This window comes from Emys orbicularis, chromosome 3 (genome assembly GCF_028017835.1).
Source record: "Emys orbicularis isolate rEmyOrb1 chromosome 3, rEmyOrb1.hap1, whole genome shotgun sequence".
NCBI lineage: Eukaryota > Metazoa > Chordata > Testudines > Emydidae > Emys > Emys orbicularis.
Genome location: NC_088685.1, coordinates 145077253 through 145095247, shown reverse-complemented (window position 1 = coordinate 145095247; position 17995 = coordinate 145077253). Strand labels below are relative to the sequence as shown.

Sequence of the window (17995 nt, the reverse complement as noted above, 5' to 3'; positions counted from 1 at the left end):
GACATGCCGCTGCTTGCAGGAGCCGTGCAGAAAGCCCCCCGACCCCACTCCCTGGCTGGTACGCCAGAGAAGGGCAAGCCACCGAACCTGCTCCGTGGTGGGAGCTCGAGGGCCGGATTAAAAGGTCTGACAGGCCAGAAGCGGCCCGCGGGCCGTAATTTGCCCACCCCTGTGTTAAGTACTAGGTCACAATTAACTTTTTTAGTGAAGACTGAGGCAAAAGAGGCATTAAACATCTCAGCTCTTGGTGTTGTCCATTATTAGCTCTCCTTCCCTGATAAATAGCGGACCTACACTTTCCTTTGTCTGACTCTTGCTCCTAAGGTATTTATAAAACCTCTTCTTATCGCCTTTTATATCCATGGCTAGATGTAACTCATGTTATGCCTTAAACTTTCTGATTTTATATCTACATGCTTGTGCTATTCTTTGGTACCCATTCTTAGCAATTTTTCCATGTTTCCACCTTTTGTAGGATTTCTGTTGGATTTTCAGGTCATAAAAATGTTCCTGATGTGGAATACAAGGGATGTTGTTAGACTATACAGAATAAGAAAAGACCAAGAGTAAATGCAGATACTTTGAACAGACCCATTTAACAGAGTGGACTAACTGTTCCAAATATTTTATGGTACCACAAGACAGCCAGTTTAAGACACACAATCCAGTAGTGGATTGTGTGTGTTCTAACCCAACCAAAGACTGGGTCTCTCTATTGAACAAGAAAATTGTGGCCATATAAATATCACTAGACTCCCAAGGATTAATTAAAAAACCCACCCTCCAGAAATTTATACACGTCCTTTAGCAAAAGCTACTTCATGGATTTGGGATAGAACTGGAGATAAAGTAAGTTATTTTTCCTTGCCAATGACAGACATTGCAAATAATCCAGATCATAATCCAAGTCACAAATCAGAAAACTTTAAAGATTAGGAGCGCCATGGAATACAAATGATTGGCCAACTATTCTGTAAATAAACTTTTCTAACCTTTTTAGAGATCAAAACTAACTTCTACTGGCCCATTGTACTTGAACTTTCAAGTTGGGCATGTTTCTCAACTGTCTAGAAAAGCTGTTTTACAAAGAAAGCTAATGAACAGAAGTGATGGTATCTGGAAACGAAAAATTATAACTCATTTACATCAATCTTTGCAGACAACTTTTGTAATGAAAAAAAAGTCCATAGATGAAACACTTGGAAAAGAATCTGGACAGACAAATTACCACAGAGGAATGGGGTTTGATCTGGAAAAGGGGACCAGAAACCAGAGTCTGTAGCACAATAAAAGAAAATGTCTTTCAGATATTGTTTCAATGGTACCTCACACCAATTAGGTTTAAAACAAATAGAGATTAAATGGGATAAATGTTGGAAAAATTGTGGTGAAACAGCAGATTTTATGCATATATGTTGGATGTGTCCTGTCATTAGAGTGTATTGGGATGCAATTTGTAACCAAATATCACAAATTATTGGACATTTATTACCAAATGATCCTTTGGTAATCCTCCTGGGGCTTCCTAGCAGAAATAGTCACACAGAAGGAAATGAAGAATTAATCTCACATCTGCTAGTAGGTGCTAGGCTACAGATAGCCTCCTATTGGAAAAAGAAAAATAATCCAACTCCAGAGGAATGGTTCCAAAAAAATATGGGAGGTGGTTGTTATGGAAAAGTTAACACAATGATGTACCCAGCAAAACAGTAAGAGCACAAATAGATGCTGAGATATCTGATTACCTTGTACTCAGTACTCAAAGTACATTGACCTGCAAAAAAAATCCCAACAAAACCATCTGATGTTCTAATGTTTTTTCAGTATTAACATTTGATAGCCATGCCTGGTCTGTTAAATATATGCAATCAGAGACTTTCCTCAATTTAACAGAATCACTATAAACAACATGTCGGCATAATGTAAAGATGCTCACTCTGCATCTTGGTAACTCCTTGTTAAACAGAGAGATCCAATGATTTAAAAGTTTCTCTAAACAAAAGCTCATTGTTGTAATGATTGTTGTATTGTGTCTGATATTTAGATGGCCAAGATTTGTAAACTTGTTAAAATTTTCTAAATAAACAAATAGTTAAAGAGCTCCTTACAGCCATATTGGCCTCTTACTATTTTCTTCACATCAGGATAGTTTGCTGTTGTACCCTAAATATTGTTTTTCAGCAACTGCCAACTCTCCCAAATTCCTTTTCCCCTCTTAGGTTTTCTTCCCATGGGATCTACTAGTTCTCTCAGTTTGTTAAACTCTGCTTTTTTTAATCCACTGTCTCTATTCCGCTGCTCTTACTCCTTCCTTTCCTTAGATGATGAAATCTCTCATTTCACAATCACTTTCACCAAAGCTGCCGTCCATCTTTAGATTTGTAACCAACTCCTCCTTGTTGATCAGAATCAAGTCTTAAATGGCTATCTCCCCATTTACTTCCTCCACCTTCTGAAACAAGAAGTTGTTCCCAACACATTCCAAGAACTTATTGTGTTTTCCCATATTACTTTTCCAACAGATATCTAGGTATTTGAAATCCCGCATTACTACCACGTCTTGTGTTTTGGATATTTCTATTATTTGTTCTAGAAATTCCTCATCACCTCCTCTTCCTGATTTGGTTGTCTACAATAGACCCATACCATGACGTCACTCCTGTTTTTTCCACCTTCTATCTTCATCCAGAGACTTTCAACTGGGCCGCATCCCACCTCCTCCTGGACCTCAGAACAAGTGTATATATTGTTGATGTATAATGTAACAACTGCTCCTTTTTCCCCTGCCTGTCCTTCCTGAACAAGCTCTCCCCCTCTATGCCAATACTCCAGCCATGAGATTTATCCCACCAAGTCTCTGTGATGCCAATTAAGTCATAATTTAGCTTTTGTAATTAGACTTCCAGTTTTTCCATCTACTCCTCAGACGCCTTACATTTGTGTACTGACATCTAAAATGTTGAGCAGATTCCCCCAATGTTTTCCTTCTTGTTGCTCCTATTGACCCTACTGTAATCTTCCATTTCATCCCCAACTTCCAGCCCCCTGTCAAGGTAAAAAAAACAAAAAAATTTTTTTAAATACTTACCCGTTGGTTTTTGTCACCTGCCCCCTTTGAACCTAGTTTAAAGCCCTCTGCACTAGATTGGTGAGTTGGTGTCCCAAAATGCTCTTCCCCTTCATCAGATGGACCCCATCTCTTCCCAGAAGTCCTCCTCCAGGGAACAGAATCCCATGATCAAGAAAGCCAAAGGACTCTTGTCGGCATCATCTGCGTAGCCATGCATTCATCTCCACAATGCATCTGTCCCTGCCTGGGCCCTTTCCCTCAGCTGGCAGGGTGCACAAGACCACCACCTGTGACCCTGACTCTTTCACCCTCACTCCCAGAGACCTATAGTCACTACTGAGCTGCTCAGGGTCATACCTGGCAGAATCATTAATGCCCACATCTCTGTAAACAAATATGGATGAAATCAAAATGTTAACACTAGAGTCCATCTGTCAAAACACACTCTACACTCAAGTTAACTTAATTCTAAAATCATCAGCTTCTGGTTTGTTTACACTTGTATGGATTTAAGATCTTATATCTGACAATTATTTTGAAGGCACGCATGCTTTAAAATATATTCTTCTCTGCTTGCATTTTGTGCTCATTTGTCTTCAGATTTATTATTGAACCAAAATATCTCAAATCCAAGCTTTGTTATGTCTCCCCCATTGCCACAAAGAAAGGCATCCTGAAGATGGACTGGCACAAACACTATGGAGGAGGACATTTTCTTCAAGGAAACAACTATACGTAGTAAGAGGCTATTGCTGGAGTGTTTCTTTCAAGTAGGGAGGGAGGATGGGTGTGGGAGAGGACCATAGACTTTCATATGGGGAAGTTTCCATAAGTTCAGATAAATATCCAAACTTCTAGATGTTTATCCAAACCATAGATCTCCTTAGGCCTTGAATTAGGATATGAATATGAAAACAACTGAAAATTCACCAAAATGCACACCCAATCTCACTGGCAGACCACAGTTCCCCTTCTCCTCCACCCTACCTGGTTTATTTGAAAAATCTTTCAAGGAAAATGTTACAAAACACTGGCAACAATTCTTGGGCACAGCGAATAAAGTGTTATAAAACCACCCGCCAGAATGTAAAGCCTTGGTAAAGCCTTAGTTTGAAAACATACATTTCTAGGGAAAAACAAAATGATTATTTAGTGGGTAGCTTTGGTAGGGCAAGATGAAAAAAGTGACTTTGAAAATGCCTGCTATTGTACATGGCTAGTCAGTTTAGCTGTTAATTCTCAGCCGAGCGCCCAAAAATTCAACAACAAAGAGGAAAAAAAAATTGTAGAAAAAAAATCAGCTTGGGCATCACTGAATCCTACCCAACGACCTTTAAACAATCCTCCAAGATACCAATGAGGTTAAAACAAAATGTACTGTATTCACCAGTATATTTTGCAACACTACAAAAAGTTTAAAACCTGACATGATAAAATCAATATCAACACAAACATATTTTCACAAAGGGAAGGAACATTTCAAACAAGCAGAACATGTAATAGAAAATTATTTTAAAAATTATCCTTAGCCACTTTGTATAATTCACTCTTCCAAATTTAACTGTAGATCTTTAAACCATCTAAAAACTTGGCAGCAGCTTTACACACATTTTATGGACAGTGTGTTACTCAAGATGTACGTAGTAGAAGTATTTATTAAGCTTGGGAAACCTAAGTAAATTCTGGTAATAGCAGTCCAAGATCAAAATGTTTTGTGACTGAAGCCAAGTTTTCAAATGTTGATGCCTTAATAGGACACCAAAATCTTGCCTTTGAACACTCAAATGATCAAGAAACATGTTCTCTGTATTTGGACTTCAGGCAGAAATTCAGTCAGTAATTTATCCATTCATTTATTTCCCCAGTGTATATTGTTTACTGTCTCTCACTGGTTTAGATTTTGAGCTCTGAATTTTGTATCTAAATAAAATAAATAAAGAAAGAAATAAATAATAATAAAAAAAATAAACCGTTTACTATTGTCAGCATGTCAATAAATAATACCATTTTACTGAAAGTTGTTGAAATTAAAAACAAGTGTGTACATTAGCTGTAAATATGACTGACTCATGGCATAGAACCAGACCTTCATTATTCAAAACAAAACAAACAAGAATATATAATTTTTGAAAGTACCTGTAGATTTTCTAACGGAGTCTTTTTTGCAAGTTGGACTTCTTTTTCCATCTGTCCATTTTTCTAGAACAAGCTTTTCCTCTCTATGTATGTCCATATGGAAACTTTCAGAATTCTTCTCAGTCTCAACTTCTTTGCAGCTTGGTGTACAGTCTCCACTGTCCACATTTTCATTATTATTGATACTGTCCTGCTCAACCTTTTCATGCATTCCCATTGCACTGTCACTGCTGGTCAGGACCTCACTCCTGTCACCATCAAATTGATTTTCATTTTCATCAGATGAAGAAGCCAAACGAGTTCCCACATTTCCCACATTGTCACCAGCATGAAGTCTGTCCTTTAAGTCTATCAGTAGATCATTTGTAGGAAATTCTCCGTCATCCATTAGAGCGCCCCTTGTTGAACAGCTTAAACTCTGTCAAAACGATTTTTAGGTCTAAAATATAAAATCAGGAAAAATATTAACAAATATGGAAGAGAGGGTCTTTATGTCTAATTTCAGCCAATATAGAATTAAGCTAGCCAAGGTATGTATTCCTGAAAAATTTTAAGAGGCCCTTAATACAGCAGCACTACTGCCACATCACAACACATATAACAAAATTTCTCTACATGTTAAAACCATATTAATGTACATTGTCAATACTGATCTGGAAGACAGGAGGCTACATTGTGGGCCTTTTTACTGGAATCAATTATATATTTGTATGTACATGTGTGTCCTCCACAGTAGTATTCACAATATTATCAGTAACTAGGAAATAAACTCCTTATCTAGATTTTTAAACAAATAAAATGAAACAATTTTTGTTGAATAAAGAGATGTGGTTCGACTGAGGTAAAAAAAGGCCGGTGAGGAATAAAAATGGTGGGAGACAAACAAGAGAACTCCTATTCTGCCAGACATATAATCACTTCAGATATGCAAAAGAGCACTGTTACAACAGTTAAATATACAGGAAAATTGTTTACTGAATTAAATTATCACATTGTTTTCAAGAGAACATTAAACATATTTTCAGCACACAAAGCAGCAGATGGAGCTTTAAGAAACAAACCCCTCCCCCATAACTCGGGTAAATTTTGCCTTTTTGTGCATACATAGTTTCAATGAATGCTGAAATTAAATTGATATGTGCAACAAGGCAAAAGTAGACCCCAACAAGAGAAAGTTGTACTGTTCTTACTGAGGTAATTCTACATTTGTACTGACTGCTTACTTCTTTGGCTTTTACAAGCATCGCAGTGCTGATGACCTAAGTTATCAAACCATCATAATGATGCATCACTCCAATACATACACAGTATAAAAATAATCTGAAGTGTTTAAATAATAAACCTAAAAATGCACTGCACACTTGTATTAAAGCAAAGTTTAGAAAAACTTCCAAACATTTTAAGGACAAAAAAAAGAAGAAGACATTTTACAGAACAAGCCGTAAGCAGAATATTTTATCCAGATTTACGTAATGGCCCTAAAGAAATCAACATTTCAGATGAAATACAGACTTAATAAAGTGTGCCTGTGATTTTGTTTTGCTTTACCTTTAAGTACTTTTCAGTGGAACAAAAGATTGAATGGCGCCTAAGGAACCCTAGATTTAAAGAGAACACTGGTAGGGTCAAATTGCCTGGCACAAGGAGTTGTAAATACTGCCATCATGTGCCACCAAGACCTCATGAACACCACTGAGTACTGAACCTGAGGGAAAGGAGGTAGTTTTCTAACTGTCACCTGCCCTTTAGGCACTCTCAATTGGGGGGGGGGGGAGGGAAGAGGGAGGGAAGGAGGGCAAAAAGCAGATGACCATAGGCAGTAGAGGCTACCAACGGGATTATGTTGAACCACCATATACACCAGGCTACCAATTCTTAATTTGTAATGAAAGAGGTGCTGGGGCTCAAGCAATTTTTTTTTTTACAATCATAACTGATGCAGCAAGCCCACAGCTGGGATGCTTTTGTTTGCGTGTAACCTTTAAGCTGAACCCCAAGAAAGCTATTTTGGGTGCTTAATTTTTTGGAATTGCTCTTTTAAAATCTAGCAAAAGCCTAAATTCCAGATTTATTTTCTTCCTTTTTGTTTTTAATAAAATTTACCTTTTTTAAGTTTCAGAGTAGCAGCCGTGTTAGTCTGTATCCGCAAAAGTGGGCTGTAGCCCACGAAAGCTTATGCTCTAATAAATTTGTTAGTCTCTAAGGTGCCACAAGTACTCCTGTTATTTTTACCTTTTTTAAGAACAGGATTGGATTTTGGATGTCCTAAGAGGTTTGTGCATATACTGTTTGATTAGCTGGTGGCAACAGCTAATTTTCTTTGTTTTCTTTCTCAGCTCTTCCCCAGAGGAGGGGGGTGAAAGGGCTTGAGGGTACCCCACTGGGAGGAATTCCCAAGTGCTCCTTCCTGGGTCCAAGGGAGTTTTTTGCATTTGGGTGGTGGCAGTGTTTACCAAGCCAAGGTCAGAGAAAAGCCGTAACCTTGGGAGTTTAATACAAGCCTGGAGTGGAAAGTATTTTTTTTTAGAATCCTTGCGGTCCCCCACCTGAGCTTAAAGGTTACAAGCAAACAAAAGCATCTGGGGTTAGCACAGAGGAGTCCACAAGCCTTAAATATAAACAGAAATAAACCTAATCACGTCTTTCTAAACATTCCTAATTTACTTAGATACTTGGGTTGTTAAAAGTAGTTCTAGATATGATCGGATGATTTTCATATCTGGTTTCAAACTTTACAGAGCATTCCTAGTGCCCTGTCTCTTCAGCCCAGAGAGAACAACCACAGACAAAGGGTAATTTCCCCCCCCCCCCCAGTTTTTAAAGTTCTAGCCTTCCCATTGGCTCTTTTGGTCAGGTGCCCACTTTTTTTCTTTACCTGGGGGACTTTTTAACCCTTTACAGGTAAAGCAAGTAGAGAACAGCTACCAAGAAGGATTTTACAGCTAACTGGCTGGCTGGGTGTCCATCAAAGGGAGCTACCCCGCCCTTCATTTATCACAGGGGCTATGAACTGTCAAGCCAAGTTTTATATTCAAACACTAAAAGCTTGTTAAAAGCTTTAGAAATACTATCAAATACACAGTTCAAATCAGAGATTATCTCAATTAGTTCTATTCTTCCTATTAACTGAAAAACTGTTTTTAAAAAGTCTAACCAAAGAAAGCCAGTGCACACTGCAATCATTAAGAACAAACAAAAGTCACAGCATTATTCCATGAATATTTTAATACTTAGCTTCTTCCATTTCAAAGGGCTTTACAAATATTAAATAATTCTCATAACAGCATATAAAGCAGGTAAGTACTATTACCCCCTTTTCACACATGGGGACACTGAAAGTGGCTTGCCCAGCATCAAAAAGGAATCACTGTAAAAGCTATGATTAAAATTTAGGAGGTACCTGGGCTCCACTCCTTTGTTTATACCACTAGACTACACCTCTTTCTCTCAAAAAACATATTCCACATGGAAGGAGCAAATTTTCAGGCAGAAAAATTAAATCACCTTCCATTATTTTAATGTCTAGCTACATCAGGAAAACTATACTTTCTTTATAAAGAGGTACTGATGAATGTCTGCATCCAACATGGACCAACTGTTCTGTTGATTCATGATTTTAAATTTGTTACTTGCCACAGTAAAACTGGTCTTTAAAAGCATATGCCTTCACACTGCTCACAAAATGAGTGAACAAACATCCAGGAAAGAATTCCTGCAGCAAAAACTTCTTTTAGGGCAGTGTGGGGATCTTAATTTTCAAATAGAAACTTACTGATTTTTTTTCTTTTAGCTACCAACCCAGCTGTGGCTCCAATCCTCCTATTCTCTGCACCCATGTGGAGCTCCGCTGACTTCAATAAGACTTGGTGCAGGTGTAGCAGTGCACCTAGGTTCTCTGAATTGAGGAATGATGTCTAGCTCTGTCTAAAATGTTTAATTGTCCAGTTTGAATTCATGGTACAGAAATATTTCCCCAATAAACAAAAATGAAATTAATTCACTGGTGCAACGAAAAACAGTAATTAATTGTTACCAAAGAATAAGTATTTCACAGTTTGTCACTGAAAACAATAATAGCATATATTGACAAAATATTGTAGACCTTCTTCCTACACAAAGTTTGCTGGCTTTATCGAATTGAGAAAAAGCCAGCATTGAACAGAACTGTGCTGACATCAAGTGGAGCTGATAACAAAAGTGCTTTGATTCTAGTTGTTACACAGACTGATGCCTTTGTTAAAAATAAAAACCAGACCTGGTAATTACAGTTCCAGTCCAATCCAAGGAATAATGACAAAAAGACAAAATTAGAAAGGAGGAAATTAGATATGTTTTCAAGTTAAAAAACCAAAGAAGCAAACAATGTTTATGAATTTCTATACCACTCTTCACTGTGGTATCTTGGCACTATATTTAAAATTGATTTATTTCAATTCACTAAGGACCATGCTCTTCACCATCACTTGTTTTATGATACTTTACTTCAACTGATTTTTTTAAAATTGTTTGTTTTTGTGTAGTGCTACTGTGGTTTTCTTTTTTAATTCTTATTGAATAATTATTACAGTAACTCCTCGCTTAATGTTGTAGTTGTTCCTGAAAAATGCTACTTTAAGCACAATGATGTTAAGCAAATCCAATTTCCCCATAAGAATTCATGTAAATGGGGGGGGGGGTTAGGTTCCAGGGAAATTTTTGTCACCAGACAAAAGACTCACACACACACACACACACACACTATAAGTTTTAAACAAACAATTTAATACTGTACACAGCAATGATGACTGTGAAGCTTGGTTGAGATGGTGAAGTCAGAGGGTGGAAGAGGATGGGATATTTCCCAGGGAATGCCTTACTGCTAAATGATGAACTAGCACTCGGCTGAGCCCTCAAGGGTTAACATGTTGTTAATGTAGCCTCACACTCTACAAGGCAGCAGGAATGGAGGGAGGGGAGACAGCATTGCCCCTTTAAGTACGCTGACCCCACTCTAAGTACACTGCCTTTTTAAGCAGATCAGCAAGTTGAGACAGCAGCTGCTGCCAGCAAGCTCCCTCCGTCCTGAGCCCTGTTGTGTTTCCCTCTTCCCCCCCCAGGTCTGTGGAGATGGGGTAAAGGAGAGGGGTGCAGAAGCAGGGTGAAGGGGATACCCTGACATTAGCACCTTGTGACAGGTTGGATCACAGAAACCTGCTTGGGACCTGCCAGCCGATGTGCCAAGACTACTTCTATCCCTGTTTTCCCTGCCAGCTCAGGACTCCAGCACTCTGTCTTGCTGAGCCAGACACTCCCGTCTGCTCCAATACAGACCCAGGGTCTGAATTACCTGGCCCAAAGCTGCAGGTTTACCCGAAAACAGCTCACAGAAGTGTGCTTGTCTTTAGCACTCAGATGCCCAACTCCCAATGGGGTCTAAACCCAAAGAAATCCGTTTTACTCTGTATAAAGCTTATGCAGGGTAAACTCATAAATTGTTCGCCCTCTATAACACTGATAGAGAGATACGCAAAGTAGTTTGCTCCCCCAGGTATTAATACATACTCTGAGTTAATTAATAAGTAAAAAGTGATTTTATTAAATACAGAAAGTAGGATTTAAGTGGTTCCAAGTAGTAACAGAAAGAACAAAGTAAGTCACCAAGCAAAATAAAATAAAATGCGCAAATCTATGTCTAATCAAACTGAATACAGATAATCTCACCCTCAGAGATGCTTCAGTAAGTTTTTTCTCAGACTGGACACCTTCCAGGCCTGGGCACAATTCTTTCCCCTGGTACAGCTCTTGTTCCGGCTCAGGTAGTAGCTAGGGGATTCTTCATGATGGCTCTCCTCTCTCATCCTTTGTTCTGTTCCACCCCTTTATATATCTTTTGCATAAGGCGGGAACCCTTTGTCCCTCTGGGTTTCCACCCCCCCTCACTGGAAAAGCACCAGTTTAAAGATGGATTCCAGTTCAGGTGACATGATCACATGTCACTGCAAGACTTCATTACCCACTTGCCAGCACACACATATACAGGAAGACTCACAGGTAAAATACAGCCATCTTCAGACAATGATCCTGGTTAATGGGAGTCATCAAGATTCCAAACCACCATTAATGGCCCACATCTTGCATAATTACAATAGGCCCTCAGAGTTATATTTTATATTTCTAGTTTTAGATACAAGAGTGGTACATTTATACAAATAGGATGATCACACTCAGTAGTTTATAAGCTTTGTAATGATACCTTACGAGACCTTTTGCATGAAGCATATCCCAGTTACATTATATTCACTTATTATCATATTTTTATAAAACCATATAGACTGCACAACGTCACACACCCTTCTTTCCCTCCCCTCCCCCTGCACAGCAAGCAGGAGGCTCCCGGGAGCAGCTCCAAGGCAGAGGGCAGGAGCAGCACACGGCAGTGGGGGAAGGGACAGCTGAACTGCTCGGCAATTGATAGCCTACTGGGTGGCTGCCGCACAGGGAACCTAGGGGACCGGGGAGCTGATGGGGGGCTGCCGGTCCACCCTGCTTCCAAGCCCCCACCAGCTAGCTCCAACGGACTGCTCTTTCTGCAAGCAGTAGACAAAGCAGGTGGCTGCCAAACAACGTTATAAGGGAGCACTGCACAACTTTAAATGAGCATGTTCTCTAATTGATCAGCAACGTAACAACCAAAAAACGTTAACTGGGATGATGTTGAGTGAGGAGTTACTGTACCTAGAAGATGGTTCTTGCATACGACTCTTTAAATAGCAAAGGCTCAGGGAGTATTCCTGATCTTTACATGGCACTTCTATAGCCAAATATCTGCCACCAAGAACATCCTCCATTAGGCCTTGAGAGTTTCACTCAATGTGGTTAAGCATTATTATCCCCGTATTACAGAGGGGGAACTTAGACAAGGTTAAGTGACTTACCAAAGAACACAACAGATCTCTGGCAGGTCAGGCAACAGAACCCATGTTTTTTTTATTCCCAGTCTGATGCCCTATCCACTGGACCATGCTGCATCCTGAAGCTTGTTTGGGGCCTTCTGTACTGCAGTAATATAACCTGGAGGTGAGAAAGCATAGATCATTTTGATAGTCTCTTCAGAGAAGAATGATGGCATTTTTTTAGCTACCTGAAGATAGGGACAAAAAATGCCCTTTTCTATCACTATTTTGTCTAAGAGCAGCAGAGTCCAATAAGACTTAAACTCCACACTACATGGATGATCAATGCCCACAGTAGAGGATAACAGTTTCAGACACTTCCTTGAAGTACTGTCCTCTCCCAACTAGTATCACCATTTTACCAGGGGTGAACATGAGCCAGCTGTTTTTCATCCAGTGCCTGACAGAAATAAGTACATAGTGTGACAGAAATGCATATGACATGCAATAATATTATGAATAGTGCAGGAATTGCTGTATATTATTCTATGTATATCGATATGTAATAATGGTATGAACACTATGTGACCAGGTCAGCGAGGCGAAGTTATTCGATATTTGGTTATAAGACCTTCCAGTGTGAATCCATTGTTCTCACTTATATTGGGGCTCTGAGAAGAACAAACAAGGAAGCAACAGAATGGGTTCCCAGATAAGAACAGTTAAGTGCACACTAGAAAGATAAAGGGGCCCAGCTGTTAGATACAGGATTTGTGAAATTATCTCCCTCCAATAATTTGTAAACCTTGTTTCACAATGCTGGGACCTACCAGATCAAAGGGATATAAACAGTTAGTGTTTTGATTCCAGGGTGCAGTGGGAATGGGAGGGAGGCAGTTGTCAGAAGCAGTTCAGGGGACAGGCTGACACAGAAAGAGGCAGGCGCTAGAGAGCAGCCTAAAGGAACTGGGCCTTCTCATACGCAGGGCATGGTAAGTGTTAGAGAAAAGCAAGCATTACATTTTTTTCTTAAATGCTTTTGTTCTAAATAAATTATACTTTGCTTTAAGAAAGCTGTTTGGTTACTAGATACCACTACCATGCCCCTGAAGGGAACAGAATTGCAGGGTCTGAGCCAAAGCCAGACCTGCTGCAGTGATCATGGTTGATATAAAGGGGACTGCAAGTCAGTACCCAGTTTAAGAGTGGGAGAATCATGTGATTCTGCCCTGAGAGAGGTAAAGGCAAGAGGCCTACCACCTGAGGAGGTACATGTGACGTTGCAGTCTATACGATTTTATAAAAATATACTAATGAGTGAATATAATGTAACTGGAATATGCTTCATGCAAAAGGTCTCTTGAAAGGTATCATTACAAAGCTTATAATCTACTGAGTGTGTTCATCCTATTTCTATAAATGTATCACTCTTGTATCTAAAACTAGAAATATGAAATATAACTCTGAGGGCCTACTGTAAGTATGCAAAGTGTGGGCAATTAATGGTGGTTTGGAATCTTGATGGCTCCCATCAACCAGGACAATTGACTATGGATGGCTCTGTTTGCAGGCAAGCCTTCCTGTGAGTCAGGCTGGGAGGAATGAAGGCTTGGGGTCTTACAGTAACATGTGATCATGTCACCTGAACTAAAATCCATCTTTAACCTAGTGCTTTTCCATTGAGAAGGTCGGGGGTGGGAACGCAGAGGGACAAAGGATTTCCACCTTATGCAAAAGATATAAATGGGTGGAACAGAGAAGCCATCATGAAGAATCTTCTAGCTACCGCCTGAGCTGGAACAAGAGCTGTACCAAGGGAAAGAATTTTGCCCAGGCCTGGAAGGTGTCCAGTCTGAGAAAAAACTTACTGAAGCATCTCTGAGGGTGAGACTATCTGTATTCAGTTTGATTAGACATAGATTTGCGCATTTTATTTTATTTTGCTTGGTAACTCACTTTGTTCTGTCTGTTACTACTTGGAACCACTTAAATCCTACTTTCTGTATTTAATAAAATCACTTTTAACTTATTAGTTAACCCGGAGTATGTGTGAATACCTTGGGGGGCAAACAGCTGTGCATATCTCTATCAGTGTTATAGAGGGCGAACAATTTATGAGTTTACCCTGTATAAGCTTTATACAGGGTAAAACGGATTTATTTGGGTTTAGACCCCATTGGGAGTTGGGCATCTGAGTGTTGAAGACAAGAACACTTCTGTAAGCTGCTTTCAAGTAAGCCTACAGTTGTTAGGAGACATGATTCAGACCTGGGTCTGGGTTTGCAGCAGGCTAGCGAGTCTGGCTAAAACCAGGCAGGGCACTGAAGTCCTAAGCTGACAGGGCAGGAAAGCAGGGGCAGAAGTAGTTTTGGCACATCGGGTGGCAGCTCCCAAGGGGGGTTCTGTGATCTAACCCGTCACAGTACACTCAGAGAAACCAAGAGGGGTCAACAGTGCAGTTAGCTCTGTCACACATGGAACATCTGGTTGATGATCTAAACCTTAAACAACTAGGAGTTCACTCATCTTATACTGCATAACAATTTATTTCCAGACTTCACATGCTTGTCTTCTGATCTTTTCAACACCATTATTATTGTATTTGTCATTATATATTTATTGGAAATAACTGAAATTTTAAACTAAAGAATAAAATCAGACGTGTCCAAGAAACTGCATTTGATCTGCATTTCTGAAGTTCTTTGTTACATTCTGCATATTTTTTCCTTCCTCTTAAATCTTCACACTTAAGTTTTCTCCAGAAAGCTTCAGTTCCTCTTTCCCTATCCCCACAAGTGCAAATTTTATTACATCTCTGGGCTTCACTCCAAATTAAGAAATCCAAGATTAGACACTGACTGAAGTTACCTAAAGGAAAGAGGAATGGTGAGAAGGAGAGTGGAGTATTAAGTGTACATGCATGTACAGAAAGTTATTATTTCTAAGATCCAGGAAGCTTTCCCACTCAAATAACTAACCTGCTTTGCTGAATATAGTGTACATTAAAGGAATCAGAGTTTTGGGGTATTTTTAAATGAGCCGTACACATAAAATATATATTTGATAGTGAACTGAAAAGTGTACAGTAATTCATAACTCAATTGTACGTCTCATGCTTTCTGTGCCACACAAAATAGTAAGGAAGTACAAGATACATAGCAAGCTAATAATTAAATATATGAATGAGGTTTCAGTACTAGGTTTATCCTCCACTGCCTTATCCAAGGCACTAGCAGCAACGAAAGTAGGAGGGAAATCCTCTCTTAGCTATTAGTCTGTCCATTCAACACAAAATTCAATTAGCCCTGCCTTCAGAGAGAAGTTAAGGCATATAAAATTTAGCTAATCCAATCATTCAATTGCACGGATGATTTTTTCAATTCATGATCACCATATGACATCTGTAAGATCAGTTTTGATTATAAAATGTGATTGTTGTTGCTAGAGAATGTTTTCACCCCTCAGCTCACTACTACAACGGAACGTAGTTAAACATAGGATTTTCATGACTAGCCATTAAGATATGCCTACAATTTAAGTTCCAAAGGACACACTAACTAGAGACACCCACAGTATGAGAGGCAGTGCCTTTTTAGTTACAAATTATCCAGCAGCACAAACAATTAGTTTAAACTGTGAGCTATTTTATACAGCTTGTTGGAAGTAGCACTTCTTAAACAAAATTTTAAACTTAATTTCCAAAGCAATAAGACACAGTAGTGTGTGTTTTAAGTCAGCTTAAATATTAAATATTAGGAATTTAGAATATTGAAGCTGGTAGAAGTCAGAGATGGAAAAGACCTATTAGGTCACTGAATCTATCCCCCTGCCAAAACAGGATTGTTCTCTGAAGTATTAATATTTTGTCCATTCTAGATTTAAATGTCTGAAGTGATGCGGTTTCCACCACTTGCATTGGGAGTCTATTCCACATTCCAAAGCTTAATACATCTCACAATCAGGCATCATTTCCTGGTAGTCAGCCTAAATTTTCCTTTTCTCAGTTTCATCCTTTACTCCTGTGTATTGACCTTGGTGATTATATCTTTCAAACATTTGAAAGCATCTCCTCCTCCTCACCAATGTCTCTCATCTACACTATACATATTTAGCTCTTTTAATCTTCCTTTGAAAGTCAGTTCCTTCACCTATCTGATGACTTCTGTTGTTCTACTCAAAACCAACCCTAATTATAAACCTTTTTGGTGACGTAGCAGCCAGAACTGATATCATTCCTGGTATGCTGCATCATATCCATAAAGAGGGGATATCAATATCTCCCATTTCAAGGTTGTGATGCCCTTACATATTCAGACCAGAGCTGCACTGGCCCTTTTATCATCCATGGCACACGCAAACTCATGACTAATCTGTTCTCCATAACAACCCTAAAATTTCTCTCTGCATTACAGCATTCTAAGTTTCTCTTCTCCATCTAATATCCATGTTTCAAATTATATTTTCTCCTAGCAGATTAGCATTAGCATCAGGCCCTGGCAAGAGGCAGAAGGAGCCTGGCTGGCGCTGGCTGCAGGGGTGGCTCTATGTTTTTTGCTGCCCCAAGCACGGCAGTCAGGCGGCTTTCGGCGGCGCGCCTGTGGGCGGTCTGCTGGTCACGCCGATTCGGCGGCATGCCTGTGGGAGGTCCGCCGGTGCCACGCCTTCGGCGTCCCTGCCACTGAATTGCTGCCGAATCCACAGGAACGTCGGACGTCCCGCAGGCATGCCGCCGAAGGCGGCCTCACTGCCACCCTCACAGCGACTGAGAGGCCGCCTCCCGCGGCTTGCCGCCCCAGGCACGCACTTGCTGCACTGGTGCCTAGAGCCGCCCCTGGCTGGCTGAAGCCCTATGTTCCTAGTCCCTGAGTCTCTTTGTATTTCTCTGTCCTCCCAAGTACTTGTAATTCCTCCCCATTTAGCATCACAGTGTATTGAGGACTATGTTGAATTGTACGTTATCACTTGATGAGTATGTCAACAAGACAATTGGACACCTGCAGTTGGCCTTTGCCAGCTGACTCAGGCTTGTGGGGCTGTTTAATTGCAGTGCAGACATTTGGGCTGCAGCCCAAGTTCTGGGACCCTCCCATCTCTCAGGGTTCTAGAGCCCGGGCTCCAGCCCAAGCCTAAACGTTTACACCGCAATTAAACAGCCCCTTCACCTGAGCTCCACAACCCTGAGTCAGCTGGCACAGGCCAGATGCAGGTGTCTAATTGCAGTGTAGACATACCCTAAGACAGCAGTTCTCAACTGAGGGTCCGTGGCCCACGGGGGGGTTGTGAACAGATTTCAGAGGGTCTGCCAAAATAAACCAGAGAGTAGGGCCGGTGTTAGACTCACTGGGGCCCGGGGCTGAAGCCGAAGCCTGAGCAACTTAGCTTCAAGGGACAATTGCCCTGCTTGCTATCCCCGAACACTGGCCCTGCCTTTTAATCTATTGGATATGCCAAAAAAGTCAGTTGTTGTGGCACAGGTAGGCTGTTAAGTTTTTATAGCATATTTGGGGTGGGGGAAGACTCAGAAAGAAAAAGGTTGAGAACCTCTGCCCTAAGAGTGTGTGGTGGAGTGTTGTCCTGGTCATGCTTGTAGGCTAGGGGGCTCTGTCACAAAGTGTGTGATCAGAGTCAGTATAAAAAGAGCCAGCTTAAAGCAAGGTGGGTGTGAGTTGTGCCTTTCAGCTTTAGGAAGCATGCCATTTTCTCTCTCTGTTTTGGGATTTTGTGTGTTATTCTGAATTCTAGGAAATACAATAGTGTTATGTTGCAACCTTCCAGCAAGAGTATCTATGACAAGCATCATCTGCAAATATCACTAAAACGCTGTTTATTTACTCTAAGTTATCATTAACAAAGATGTTGAATAAGACTGGATCTAATACTGATCCGTATGATTGGCTAGTCAACCATCCACGCTTTC

At 40.2% G+C, this 17995-nt stretch overlaps 1 protein-coding gene across 1 annotated transcript in view; it reads right to left on the bottom strand.

Moving 5' to 3' along the window:
* CNST (consortin, connexin sorting protein) overlaps nt 1-5594 on the bottom strand; it is a 67556-nt gene extending 61962 nt beyond the window's left edge. Inside the window, exon 1 of the mRNA XM_065401038.1 lies at nt 5207-5594. Within this exon, the coding sequence (XP_065257110.1) occupies nt 5207-5594 (388 nt within the window). The remainder of the gene's footprint in view (nt 1-5206) is intronic.
* Nucleotides 5595-17995: the final 12401 nt, after the last annotated feature.